The sequence below is a fragment of the Lipotes vexillifer genome, unplaced genomic scaffold (genome assembly GCF_000442215.2).
Source record: "Lipotes vexillifer unplaced genomic scaffold, Lipotes_vexillifer_v1.1 scaffold1725, whole genome shotgun sequence".
NCBI lineage: Eukaryota > Metazoa > Chordata > Mammalia > Artiodactyla > Lipotidae > Lipotes > Lipotes vexillifer.
Window position 1 is genome coordinate 48,800 of NW_006771840.1, and position 15,420 is coordinate 64,219.

The 15,420-nt window shown below is 37.6% G+C and overlaps 1 protein-coding gene and 1 pseudogene across 1 annotated transcript in view; both read left to right on the forward strand.

Moving 5' to 3' along the window:
* CUL5 (cullin 5) overlaps positions 1–15,420 on the forward strand; it is a 104,034-nt gene that overhangs the window by 27,492 nt on the left and 61,122 nt on the right. Inside the window, exon 3 of the mRNA XM_007447212.1 lies at positions 12,767–12,866. Within this exon, the coding sequence (XP_007447274.1) occupies positions 12,767–12,866 (100 nt within the window). The remainder of the gene's footprint in view (positions 1–12,766; positions 12,867–15,420) is intronic.
* Positions 1,630–4,056, forward strand: LOC103071056 (mitofusin-1 pseudogene; annotated as a pseudogene).

Sequence of the window (15,420 nt, forward strand, 5' to 3'; positions counted from 1 at the left end):
AAGTGAATCAGTTATACATATACATATATCCTTTTTTTTTTAAAGATTCTTTTCCCATATAGACCATTTTAGAGTATTGAGTAGAGTTCCCTGTACTGTACAGCAGGTTCTTATTAGTTATCTATCTTACATATAGACCTTCATTTCTTCTGTATGCTGTTGGTCACACAGACAAATGCTTTGTACAATGTAGGAGGGAACTATACATGGGTATGAATGCCATCCAGGAGACGGGGATCATTAGGGGCCATCCTAGAGACTGTACCTTCAGAGGAAATAGGTGATGCAAGGTTTAGAAGATAGCTCAAAAAGCATTCCAGTTATATCATTAGAGAGGAATAAAATGAAAGAGACTACTTTGAAAATGAAATAGTCAAAATAAAGACCTTTGAAATAAAAAATAAAAGAGCTAAATAAAAAAAGATTGAATTAGTAATACAAAAAATAAAACCAAAGAGTCCTCCCTGAATGTAGAGCAAAGTATGGAAAATTAAATAAAAATGAAGACATATTGAGGACAGCTCTAGAATTGGGCTAACTTATACTTAAAAGGGGTTCCAGAAGGAGAGGACAGAAAGTAGAGGAGAGGATATAGCCCCAAAGGATAAGAAGAAAATTTCCCAGGGCTGAAATCTTGTATCTCTCCGCCCAGCCCTCCAGATCTTCATATTGAAAGTGCTAAAAACCATGCCTACACATGTCCTTAATTTCAGAATTCTAAGGATAAAGAAAATAATCTAATTGTTGGAGGGAAAGTTACCTTTCAAGTGAAACAGACTGGCCGCACTCTTTTCATTGGCCAAATTGAATGCAGGAGGCTGACGCAGTTTTCTTTAAATATTTAAAGGGAAATTATTTTGAACTTAGTATTCTGTACCTAGTCAAGTTTTCAATCATGTTTAAGGCGAGATGAACATGTTTTCAGACAAGTAAGTATTTAGAAGATTTAAGGATCCTGCAGAAATGAAACAGGTACCCTTTCCTCCACTATTACCAACACTGACCATTAAAGAAATTGAACTTTACTGAACTAAACTGAAGGAGGTACTCTTGAACTGGGAATCCTGACCATGAAATGAATATGAATAGAAAAAAGCAGACACCATCTATCCAAAACTATAAAAAAGTACAAATTGAAACATTTTAGCTTATAAAAATTGTCCCACAGAAACCAACTATGAAGTAGAACACAAATACAACACTCCAAACTGAGTTCAGTATCCTCACACAACCATGTGGGGTTATAAAACAAACTTGAAGTGAAAATTCAAAAGCTAAGGAGAGAAATCAGCAAAAGTGGAGGAAATAATGAAATGAAAATTGAACTCAGAAAACAAATAGAACAAGACAAAATCATATCAGAAATCGATCATCTCAGTAGATGAAGAAAAAAACAGAGATAATCTTTCCAAAATAAAACAGAAAAATGAAAATATTATTCTTTAAACTGATAAAGATCACCTGTAAGTAATCTAGCAGCAATATCCCAGTAATAGTATGTTGGAAGCATTCCATTTAAATTGGGAATAAGAGCCCAGTCTCCCAGCCTCTCTTGGGAGAATGAGGCAGCTTGAGGGCTGTGGCTGAGTTGTGGTTGCTGGGTGACAAGTCAGAGCCGGGACAGGCATAATGGCAGAAACTGCTTCTCCACTGAAGCACTTTGTGCTGGCTAAGAAGGCAATTACAGCAGTCTTTGACCAGTTACTGGAGTTTGTTACAGAAGGATCACATTTTGTTGAAGCAACGTACAAGAATCCAGAACTTGACTGAGTAGCTACTGAGGATGATCTGATAGAAATACAGAGGTATAAAAATAAGCTTTCCATCATTGGTGAGGAGACACATGAAAGTGGCATTTTTTTTTTTTTTTTTTTGCGGTAAGCGGGCCTCTCACTGTTGTGGCCTCTCCCGTTGCAGAGCACAGGCTCCGGATGCGCAGGCTCAGCGGCCATGGCCCACGGGCCCAGCCGCTCCGCAGCATGTGGGATCCTCCTGGACCGGGGCACGAACCCGTGTCCCCTGCATCGGCAGGTGGACTCTCAACCACTGCGCCACCAGGGAAGCCCCGAAAGTGGCATTTTTTGGCAGGACAAGCAGTGGGAAGAGCTCTATTATCATTGCCATGTTGTGGGATAAAGTCCTCCCTAGTGGAATTGGGCATACAACCAATTGCTTCCTGAGTGTTTAAGAGACGGATGGAGATAAAAAAAGCCTGTCTCATGACAGAAGGGTCACATGAAAAAAAGAATGTGAAGACAGTTAATCAGCTGGCCCATGCCCTTCATATGGACAAAGACTTGAAAGCTGGCTATCTTGTACATGTGTTTTGGCCAAAGGCAAAATGTGCCCTCTTGAGAGATGACCTGGTTTTAGTGGATAGTCCAGGTACAGATGTCACTACAGAGCTGGATAGCTGGATTGGTAAGTTTTGCTTAGATGCCGATGTCTTCGTTTTGGTTGTAAACTCCAAATCAACTCTAATGAACACTTAAAAACAGTTTTTTCACAAGGTAAATGAACGACTTTCCAAGCCTAATATTTTTATTCTGAATAATCGTTGGGGTGCCTCTGCATCAGAGCCAGAATATATGGAAGGTGTATGCAGACAGCTCATGGAAAGATGCCTACATTTCTTGGTGGAGGAGCTCAAAGTTGTGGATCCTTTAGAATCATGGAATCGTAACTTTTTTGTTTCTGCAAAGCAAGTTCTTAGTGCTAGAAAGCACGAAGCCCAGGGGCTGCCAGAAGGTGGTGGGACACTTGCAGAAGGATTTCAGGCAAGATTACAGGAGTTTCAGAATTTTGAACAAATCTTTGAGGAGTGTATCTCGCAGTCAGCAGTGAAAACAAAGTTTGAACAGCACACTATCAGAGCTAAACAGATACTAGAGACTGTGAAAAACATAATGGATTCAATAAACGTGGCAGCAGCAGAGAAAAGAGTTTATTCAGTAGAAGAGAGGGAGGACCAAATTGATAGACTGGACTTTCTCCGAAACCAGATGAACCTTTTAACACTGGATGTTAAGAAAATAATCAGGGAGGTTTCAGAGGAGGTTGCAAATAAGGTTTCATGTGCAATGACAGATGAAATTTGTTGACTCTGTTTTTGTTGATGAATTTTGTTCTGCGTTTCATCCTACTCCAAGTGTATTGAAAGTATATAAAAATGAGTTAAATAAGCACATAGAAGATGGAATGGGAAGAAATTTGGCTGATCAGTGCACCAATGAAGTCAATGCTTCAATGCTTCAATCCCAGCAAGAAATTATTGGAAATCTGAAGCCATTACTTCCAGCTGGTATGCAGAATAAACTACATACACTGATTCCTTGCAAGAAATTTGATCTCAGCTATGACCTAAATTGCCACAAGTTATGTTCAGATTTTCAAGAGGATATTGTATTTCATTTTTACTTGGGCTGGTCTTCCCTTGTCCACTGTTTCTTGGGCCCTACAAATGCTCAGCGGGTGCTTCTAGGATTATCAGAGCCTATCTTTCAGCTTCCCAGATCTTTAGCTTCTACTCCCACTGCTCCTCCCAATCCAGCATCACAGGAAGAACTCATGGTTACCTTAATAACAGCATTAGCTTCTCTTACGTCTAGAACTTCTATGGGCATCATTGTTGTTGGAGGAGTGATTTGGAAAACTGTAGGCTGGAAACTCATATCTGTTTCATTAAGTATGTATGGAGCTTTGTATCTTTATGAAAGGCTGACTTGGACCACCCGTACCAAGGAGAGAGCCTTTAAACAGCAATTTCTGAATTATGAAACTGAAAAACTGCAAATGATTGTTAGCTTCACAAGTGCCAACTGCAGCCATCAAGTACAACAGGAAATGGCAACCACTTTTGCTCACTTGTGCCATCAAGTTGATACTACACAAAGACATCTGGAAGAGGAAATTGCTAGATTATCCAAAGAAATAGATCAATTGGAGAAAATGTAAAACAATTCAAAGTGTGTAAGAAATAAAGCTGTTCAACTTGAAAACAAGCAGGGGAATTTTACTAAGCAGTTTCTACATTCAGGCAATGAAGAAAAATCTTAACAATAGAGATTGCTTTGGTGATCATAATAGGAGAAAATGGAACTTGGAAGATTGGGACAGTTATTTTTATGAAGTGACTTTAAATATGAATTCTACTAACTATACCTAAATAGCAAATCCTTGAGTAGATCCTGGTATTGATCTATCTCAGGGTGTTTGCATTTCTGAAAAGTGTTGTGATGTCTCTTAATTTTGGGTAAAGAAAAATCCTTTGATACGTGAAAATGATGAATTAGTTTAAAGCAAAAGAACCAACTCTGTGACCCCTGAGGGGTGGGGCCTTTCTCTTAATTAGGGCTCTCTTTGTTTTTGATTCTGAAAAACTCTGCTTCTTGGCATCCAGTAGTTAGAGAATGCTCCTTTCATCTTCTTTCTCAAAACGAATTTTTGATGCCTACTTCAACAGGAATAGTCACATTTTTGTTTTATAAACTGCATTGCTCTAACCACAAAGGAGTGTGGAAATGTTCTTGAGTGTATTATTTATGCAGGTTACAATCACTTTTGCCATCCTGGCAGGTGTGTAAACCACTAATAAATAATACTGTTTTTACTCTCTCTTTTATTCCCATTAAAACTGATGTAAAACAGTAAAAGAAATAAAAATAAAATGAATAAGACAAAGTATCTGCACACTTCATTTTAATTTCCTCTAGGTTTAGAAATTTGATGCCATAGAATTGTAAGTAGTATGCTTATATTTTATATGTGGTCATATCTCATTTTTTTAATCCCTAATCCTACATATTTTCTTTAATATCCATATTAAGGGGTTGATCCATTTTATAGGTCTTTTCACATAATCAAGCTATAAAAATTACTTTGATATGATACATCAAAATGTATTGGATCCAACTGTGCAGTGCTTAAATGCTAAGGAGTTCATAGCCTTTGATACGTATATTAGACAAAAAAAGCTAAAAGTAAACCTGAAGAAAGTAAAAGGAGGAAAGACAAAAAAGGAAAGACAAAAGACAAAATTAATGAAATACAAAATAATTGTGAATAGAGAAAAGAAAAAAGGTAAAAATTTGTTATTTGGAAAGAATAATATTTATTCCATTTTTGTTTATTATTATGTTTATAATTTGCTTCCTTATTAGTGTTTTTTTTCTGGTTTCTTCGATTTATTTTGTCCTTTGATTTCTTAGTTCTTTTATCGAATTCTTAATTTTAAAATTCTTTTTAATATTTTTCTTTACAATGAAAGCTTTCAAGCTACACATTTTTTTCTTAATATTGCTTTTATTGTCACCATAGTTTCTGTGGTATTCAGGGTTTCCTTTTCCTCTTAAGAAACTTTCTTACAGATTCTATTTTTAAAAAAATTTTAATTTAGTTTTTGGCTGCGTTGGGTCTTTGTTGCTGTGCATGGGTTATCTCTAGTTGTGGCGAGCATGGGCTACTCTTCGTTGTGGTGCGTGGGCTTCTCACTGGCGTGACGTCTCTTGTCGCAGTGGCTTCTCTTGTTGGGGAGCATAGCTCTAGGCACGCAGGCTCAGTAGCAGCACGTGGGCCCCAGAGCGTGCAGGCTTCCATAGTTGTGGCACATGGGCTCTAGGGCGCGCGGGCTTCAGTAGTTGTATCACGCGGGCTCAGTAGTTATGGCTCTTGCGCTTTAGAGCACAGGCTCAGTAGTTGTGGCACACGGGCTTAGTTACTCCGTGGCATGTGGGATCTTCCCGGACCAGGGCTCGGACCCATGTCCCCTGCATTGGCAGGAGAATTCTTAACCACTGCGCCACTAGGGAAGTCCCTTTATTTCTTTCTTGATTGTTAGTAATTTTTCTTTTTGTTTTTCGTTTTCCGTTAATCCATGCATTATCTAGGAGCTTAAATTTCTAGATAGTGAAAATTTTAATTATTTATTTATGGATTATAATCAGAGAATAGCCTATAAAATTATCTTTTTAAAATTTTGTATGTATGCATGTGCTCTTAGGAAAAAATTGTATTTTTGTGAGTTGCAAGAATCTCTACCTAATAAATCATAGCCATTAATTGTATTTTTTTTGGCTGTGCCATATGGCTTGTGGGATCTAAGTTCCCCAACCAGGGATTGAACCTGTGTCTCCTGCACTGGAAGGCAGATTCTTTACCACTGGACCACCAGGGAAGTCCCCAGAATACCTATTTTTTGCACCAGGGTCACACTATTTCTCTTTTACTCCCTGTTTAACTTGAGGAAGTTGAAATACTTTGGAATATTTCTTACCTCTTCTTCTCTCATCCCTTCTGTCTGTCCTCTTGAAACCTTTAAAAAGTTTTTACTTCATCATTCTCCCACTCCCCAACCCCTTTGATTTTTCTAATATAGTTAAGTATTTAAAAAGAATTCCCTGGGGGACTTCTCTGGTGGCGCAGTTGTTAAGAATCTGCCTGCTAATGCAGGGTACAGGGATTTGAGCTCTGGTCCGGGAAGATCCCACATGCCGCGGAGCAACTGAGCCCGTGCGCCACAACTACTGAGCATGCACTCTAGAGCCTGTGTGCCACAACTACTGAAGCTGTGCACCTAGAGCCTGTGCTCCACAGCAGGAGAAGCCACCGCAATGAGAAGCCTGTGTGCAGCAACGAAGACCCAACGCAGCCAAAATAAATAAATATAAACAAATAAACAAAATATTTTAAAAATAAATAAATAAAATAAAAAGAATTCCCTGGGACTTCCCTGGTGGTCCAGTGGTTAAGATTCCACGCTCCCAATTCAGGGGGCCTGGGTTTGAACTCTGGTCAGGGAACTAGATCCCGCATGCCACATCGAAGATCCTGCACATGGCAACGACGATCCAGTGTGCTGCAACTAAGACCTGGCGCAGCCAAATAAATAAATACATAAATAAATATTAAAAAATAAATAAATAAAAAGAATTTCCCTTAACAGCATGTCTCTTTAAAAACACTTAGTTACAGGCTTCCCTGGTGGCACAGTGGTTAAGAATCCGCCTGCCAATGCAAGGGACATGGGTTCGAGCCCTGGTCCGGGAAGATCCCACATGCCACGGAGCAACTTAGCCCGTGCGCCACAACTACTGAGCCTGTGCTCTAGAATCCGTGAGCCACAACTACTGAGCTCACACACCTAGAGCCCGTGCTCTGCAACAGGAGAAGCCACCACAATGAGAAGCCCGTGCACCACAACAAAGAGAAGCCTCCACTCACCGCAGCTAGAGAAGGCCTGCGCACAGCAACGAAGACCCAACACAGCCAAAAATAAATAAGTAAAATAAATAAATTTATTTTTTTTAAAAAACCAAAAACCAAAAAAAAACACTTAGTTATGTAATCCAAGAGACTGTGTTCTTATCCAGATTTAATTTCAGATATTTATTGCTTATCCATTACTCCTTCCCTTTTATGTTGAAGTGCCATTTTATATAAAAGATAAAGTGCATGGGGCTTCCCTGGTGGCGCAGTGGTTAAGAATCTGCTTGCCAGTGCAGGGGACACGGGTTTGAGCCCTGGTCTGGGAAGATCCCACATGCCACGGAGCAACTAAGACCGTGCGCCGTAACTACTGAGCCTGTGCTCTAGAGCCTGTGAACCACAACTACTGAAGCCCACGCACCTAGACCCTGTGCTCAGCAACAAAGAGAAGCCACCACAATGAGAAGCCCGCGCACTGCAACAAAGGGTAGCCCCCGCTCACCACAACTAGAGAAAGCCTGTGCACAGCAACGAAGAGCCTACGCAGCCAAAAATAAATAAATAAATTAATTAATTAATTAAAATAAGATAAAGTGCATCAACGAGAACTACATCCAACCACATGAGTAAATAGTAGAAACGTGTTGAGTAAAAAAATTATTTGAAAAAATTATTATTTGATATAATTTCTATAACGTTCAGAAAGAAACCCTCATAGTATGTTGTAAAACTTGAAAATAAAATGACAGATTCAGGCTTAGTTACCTCTGGGGATGGATGAGACAGTAGGATTAGGGAGAGGAACATAGAGGTCTTTAAGAGTATTATCATCATACAGTCCTCAAGTGTATTATAATACATTCCTCAAAATGTGTATGAAAATTGACCAGGAGACTTGACATGTTCTATTGTGTGGTGGTGAGAAGTATTGTGTTTCAAATAAGAATGTATTGAAGATATTCTTCCATGATGTAACAACATATAGGAGCACCTGGAGGTTGAGGAAAGGGAGCTGGAGAAGATGTATTGATCACAAGTTTGACCCTTTCCTGGGTACCCAACTCAACACCATTCCCTCTTGCCTTATGAGACTCAAGTCATGTTTGAGCCCTTCTGACATGTACCTGCAGTGGGTTTGAGTAGGCAGGGATACTAAGGTAATCCTATTTTGGGGAGGTATGGAACTCCTTTGATGGGTGACTTTTGCTCTAAAACTCTTAAATAGCTTTACCAAACTTTCTTAGAACTGCTGTGTAGTCTAAGACTCTTGCTACCCAACCTTCATCCTTCCTACTCTTCCCTACAGGGATCAGACCAGCATTGTGAGCTTATGTTTTGCCCAGCTTCCTGTAGCTCACTTCCCATTGTCCCTCACAAGCATTACTCTCAATAAATCTCTCTTGCATGTCTGATCCCATCTCTTTTTTGGAAAACCTAAACCACTGCATGGGTCAATATGTGTGAAGTGCTTGGTACATCGTAAGCAGTCAATACATGCTAGTTTGTGTTATAGTAAATTAAGTAAGAGATGATGGTAATTTTGACTGTGGTAGTGGTGATGGATGGAAATGTCCAAATTGGAGAGACATTTAGCTGATGGATACAATAGGACTGTGATTGAATTATAAAAGGGTTAGTTTGCCCAGTTTCTTGCTTATCACTCGCCACTTCACACTTGACAGCCAAGCCACATTGATTTGTTAATAGTTCACTGCATACACCCTAGTGATCTATAGTTCTTTACTCACATTGTGACTTCATAAAATATCCTTCCCCCACAGTCTTTTGCCTGGCAAAATCCTACTTGTTCATTGAGATAAGCTTAGGAATCAACTCTTCCAGGGAGTCTTCCCTTTTTCTCTTTACCAGTCACTTCCATCCTTTCCTTCTCCTTGGGTTCCTAAACCATCTTATGTTTATAGGCTTAGTAGTCATAAACATATTGAAATATAATCAATCTATTTTTGTATCAGTTTCTTCTTTTAGATCCTAGATTTCTTTAGCCATCAGGTGAGATTGCAGAGGTATTACAGGGATCAATTAACCATTTTGTACTTTATTCAAAGAGCAATGGGAAACCGTTGGAGGATTTGAAATATAGAGGCAGTAAGATGTAATTTGAGTTTTATGATGATCACTTTAGCTACTGTTGGATGGATTAGAGGGGTGCAAGAGTAAATTAAGGATGGTGAAAAACTGAAAGCATTTCCACTAAGGTCAGGAACAAGACAAGGTTGCCCACTCTCACCACTCTTATTCAACATAGTTTTGGAAGTTTTAGCCACAGCAATCAGAGAAGAAAAGGAAATAAAAGGAATCCAAATCGGAAAAGAAGAAGTAAAGCTGTCACTGTTTGCAGATGACATGATACTATACATAGAGAATCCTAAAGATGCTACCAGAAAACTACTAGAGCTAATCAATGAATTTGGTAAAGTAGCAGGATACAAAATTAATGCACAGAAATCTCTGGCATTCCTATATACTAATGATGAAAAATCTGAAAGTGAAATCAAGAAAACACTCCCATTTACCATTGCAACAAAAAGAATAAAATATCTAGGAATAAACCTACCTAAGGAGACAAAAGACCTGTATGCAGAAAATTATAAGACACTGATGAAAGAAATTAAAGATGATACAAACAGATGGAGAGATATACCATGTTCTTGGATTGGAAGAATCAACATTGTGAAAATGACTCTACTTCCCAAAGCAATCTATAGATTCAATGCAATCCCTATCAAACTACCACTGGCATTTTTCACAGAACTAGAACAAAAAATTTCACAATTTGTATGGAAACACAAAAGACCCCGAATAGCCAAAGCAATCTTGAGAACAAAAAATGGAGCTGGAGGAATCAGGCTGCCTGACTTCAGACTATACTACAAAGCTACAGTAATCAAGACAGTATGGTACTGGCACAAAAACAGAAAGATAGATCAATGGAATAGGATAGAAAGCCCAGAGATAAACCCATGCACATATGGTCACCTTATCTTTGATAAAGGTGGCAGGAATATACAGTGGAGAAAGGACAGCCTCTTCAATAAGTGGTGCTGGGAAAATTGGACAGGTACATGTAAAAGTATGAGATTAGATCACTCCCTAACACCATACACAAAAATAAGCTCAAAATGGATTAAAGACCTAAATGTAAGGCCAGAAACTATCAAACTCTTAGAGGAAAACATAGGCAGAACACTCTATGACATAAATCACAGCAAGATCCTTCTTGACCCATCTCCTAGAGTAATGGAGATAAAAACAAAAATAAACAAATGGGACCTAATGAAACTTCAAAGCTTTTGCACACACAGCAAAGGAAACCATAAGACCAAAATACAATCCTCAGAATGGGAGAAAATATTTGCAAATGAATCAACTGACAAAGGATTAATCTCCAAAATTTACAGGCAGCTCATGCAGCTCAATAACAAAAAAATAAACAACCCAATCCAAAAATGGGCAGAAGACCTAAATAGACATTTCTCCAAAGAAGATATACAGACTGCCAACAAACACATGAAAGAATGCTCAACATCATTAATCATTAGAGAAATGCAAATCAAAACTACAATGAGATATCATCTCACACCAGTCAGAATGGCCATCATCAAAAAATCTAGAAACAATAAATGCTGGAGAGGGTGTGGAGAAAAGGGAACACTCTTGCACTGCTGGTGGGAATGTGAATTGGTTCAGCCACTATGGAGAACAGTATGGAGGTTCCTTAAAAAACTACAAATAGAACTACCATATGACCCAGCAATCCCACTACTAGGTATATACCCTGAGGAAACCAGAATTCAGAAAGAGTCATGTACCAAAATGTTCATTGCAGCTCTATTTACAATAGCCCGGAGATGGAAACAACCTAAGTGCCCGTCGTCGGATGAATGGATAAAGAAGATGTGGCACATATATACAATGGAATATTACTCAGCCATAAAAAGAAACGAAATTGAGCTATTTGTAATGAGGTGGATAGATCTAGAGTCTGTCATACAGAGTGAAGTAAGTCAGAAAGAGAAGGACAAATACCGTATGCTAACATATATATGGGATTTAAGAAAAAAAATATTATGAAGAACCTAGGGGTAAAACAGGAATAAAGACACAGACCTACTGGAGAACAGACTTGAGGATATGGGGAGGGGGAAGGGTGAGGTGTGATAGGGCGAGAGAGAGACATGGACATATATATACTAACAAACGTAAGGTAGATAGCCAGTGGGAAGCAGCCGCATGGCACAGGGATACTGGCTTGGTGCTTTGTGACTGCCTGGAGGGGTGGGATAGGGAGGGTGGAAGGGAGGGAGACGAAGAGGGAAGAGATATGGGAACATATGTCTATGTATAACTGATTCACTTTGTTATAAAGCAGAAACTAACACACCATTGTAAAGCAATTATACCCCAGTAAAGATGTTAAAAAAAAAAAAAAGAGTAAATTAAGGGAAATGGTTTGATGTGGGCTCTAGAGCCCAATTGCCCATGTAATTGCCATATACTAGCTGGGTAATCTTGGGAATGTTACTTAACCTTTCTTTGCCTCAGTTTCCCCATCTGTAAAATGGATAAAATAGTACTACTTCAGGGTTGCTGTGAAGGTTAAGTGAATTAAAACAGCTTAGAATAGTATTTGGCATATAGTAAGCAGTTAGCTGTTACCTATTATCTTGTTATTTAACAAATATTTGTGTGCTTACTACATCTGCTCTGGGCCAGATACCACTATTAAGCCGAATTTAACAAATGATGAAAGCAAGTTCAAATTAATGTGCAGACAGAACTTTGGATTATAATTATGTCCCTAAGAATCTGAATGTAAAACAGAGTATTTGGCCATTGTTATAATGTTACAATTCTAGAGACATTTTTTTGGTTTTTTTTGACATTTTTTATGGTAGGGGCTCTATAAAGTACTGGGGAACATTTTTTGAATGAAAGAATCCCCAGTATAAGACTCTATCCTTTTGTTATGTTTCCCTGCTCTACAATATAGTAATTAAAAAATTCACTCTGTGAACATGTATTAATATTAAATATATTTCTATAATGAATGATCTTTGGGTAAAATATGTCAGCTTTATAGTTTAAAGAGCTTTTGTTTCTGTTTATTTTAAATAAAGGAGGCACAGTGGTAATTGATGTGTAAATGTGATGAATGTATGGGGGAAACTAGGAATTTTGCTGTAATGGTATTTAAATTACAAATTTTCTAAAAAAGGATAGTTTATATATATTGTGTTATCTATTAAAGGATTTATACTTGTCTTTGCACAAGAAAATATTGATAGTATTTAACTTTGGCAGTCTGATTGGGAGATCCTTTTATAATTTAAAAATTTAATCAGTAAGTGGCAAAGATTTAAGGAAAGCAATGACAAAGAAAATAGAAACAAATGTTTGTATATGAGACAGCTTACAAAGAATGCTTGGTTCATGTGAATGGGTTCAAGCACCCTTAGCATGGTCCATGGAAACTGTATTGAAACAGAACAGAGTTCTTTGTTTTTCCAGTGTTAATGTTTGTTTACCTGCTTTATTTTTACAGGGATGTACATGCAGTCTGTCTCTGGGATGATAAAGGCCCAGCAAAAATTCATCAGGCTTTAAAAGAAGATATTCTTGAGTTTATTAAGCAAGCACAGGCAGTAAGTTTTGCATCTATATATTGTTTAAGACTTTACTCAGAGAATATCATATTTTCTGATTTTGAATGTAGGGCTTCCTGAAGTAATTTTAAAATATCACATTAACTTTTGACACACTTGGCTAAATAAATTTTTTAATGAAATGATTGTCATTTGTTACTTTTCTCCCCCTCCCTCACTGACATTTCTTTCAAAAGAATATATTATTATCCTCAATTAAAAGGTGCTATAAAAAGAATTTCATTTTTAATACATTCTTTAGAAATCCGGACCACCATTATTTTTTGGCCACACATCAGTTCACATAAATCATTTTTTTCTCACAATTAATACCTCTTTTCAAGCTGACAGCAATTTTCTTCAATTCTAAATACTTCTCCGACTGTAATTCTTGGACTGTCCTTTGCATTGCTGCTGCTGAGCTGAAATTCAGCACTCTTGAGTTGATGATATGTATAAGTGTTTAATATTATTGAAATGAAGATAGAGCTCATTTAGGCATTAGGTCAGTTATGCAAGAGCTAGTTTGTTTTTGTCTTTATTATCACCTTTGTCTTTTGGGAAAAATTAATACAGAGGTAAAGTATTATTTCAGATAAACTCTGGCATCACTATTGCATCCTTACCACTTTGAAGAAGGGCCTAAAGACATGAGATTATTTTCCTTTCTATAAAATGAAGTTTGAAAACTAGAGAGCTAGAATTTGTTATTCTTTATTTGAAATTTTACATCATTGTCTTGTACAACATTAGTAAAAGTCTGTTAGAAATCTTGTTGAATATTAAGTGTTAGCAGTTGGAAATTAAAAATGAATATATAACTTAAAGGAAGATAGTGAAATTGAATATATGATTGGTATATATTTAATTCTGTTAGTAGCCACTACCATGATAAAATAAGAATGATGTCACATTGGATATTACTTACAAAATGAAATGTTTTATTGATGACACCATTAATTCTGCTGTCTTGATCAATGATTGTTTAAAAATTAGAGTTTTGGGCTTCCCTGGTGGCGCAGTGCTTGAGAGTCCGCCTGCCGATGCAGGAGACGCGGGTTCGTGCCCCGTTTCGGGAAGATCCCACATGCCGCGGAGCGGCTGGGCCCGTGAGCCATGGCCACTGAGCCTGCGCGTCCGGAGCCTGTGCTCCGCAAATGGGAGAGGCCACAACAGTGAGAGGCCCGCATAACGCAAGGAAAAAAAAAAAAAAAAAAATTAGAGTTTTATAAGGAAATTATCTTTTTTTTTAGGAAATTATCTTTTAATGAAAATAAATCATCAGGTTTGCTTAGAAAAATTAAATGTTTCAATATCACAGTTTAATCAAACCATACATTTTTCTAGAACTGATTTAGGAAAACAGTTTCTGCTTGCTTTGGAAAGCATATCAGCTTATCTGTTTATGACTTTTGGTGAAGATAAATTATGTTTATTTCAAATTGATAAGAGCATTATTCCTTAGTTTCTGGAAATGGGCTCATAAAGAATCATCTTAGAAATATACTTCACACTAGAAAACAAAGTATGTTCAGGGTTTGGAATGATGTTTGGAACGATCCAGGAAAGTTTGGAATGTAGACCTTAGCAAGAACTCGAGGATGGGATTTAGTGCCACTAATTCAGAGCAGTTAAATTGCAGGAGTGGCAGTGCCAGACATGGGTGTATAATTTTAAAACATTTTAAAACTTTTAAGAAGATCTAGCTTTGTGAGTTTACTAGTCAATTACTAGACTAATTGAGTTTATCCTATTAGGAAGGACCAAATCTCCCAAATAGGACAGTGAGCATTAAAATGTTTATTATAGCATTATTTAAAATGACAAAAAGAAATAAAAATAAATATGCAATGCTTGGAAAGTTATTAGTATATTGAATTTTTTCTTGCGTTTTTTGTTTTGTTTTGTTTTTAAGATTAACGTAACCCTTCTATTTGTATTGGATTGGCCAAAAAGTTCGTTCGGGTTTCCTGTAACGACATATGGAAAAACCTGAACAAACTTTTTGGCCAACCCAGTACATAATTCAGTGGCTTAGCAATTTGGGCTAGGCTCACCTGATTTTGCCTGAGCTTATTAATATGGCAGCAGTAAGGCTCTTCAGGGACTGGATGGTCTAAGAGACCTTTTCTCATATTCCTGGTGTTTGGTACTATCCTGGCTTCCCTCTGGGGCTTTTTCTCCCTCACATGGTTTCTTGTTCTCAAGGAAACCAGTCTTTGAGGTGTGATAGTGTAATCTTGCAAATCTCTTCAGGTCTTGGCTCAGAAGTCTCACAATGTCACATCTACCACATTTTGTTTGTCACAGTTAGTCACAGGACCAGCTAAAAGTCCAGTGGTGGAGAAATAGACTAGGATCTTTTAAAAAAAAAAAATTGAGATATAATTTACATACCAAAATTCATGCTTTTAAAAAGTGTATAATTTTGTGTGTTTTAGTATATTCATAAAGTTGTACAACCATCACCCACTAATTTTAGAACATTTTCATCAGCCCATATAGAAACTCTGTACCCATTAGCAGTTACTTCTGCATGACCCCCCCCCCCCCC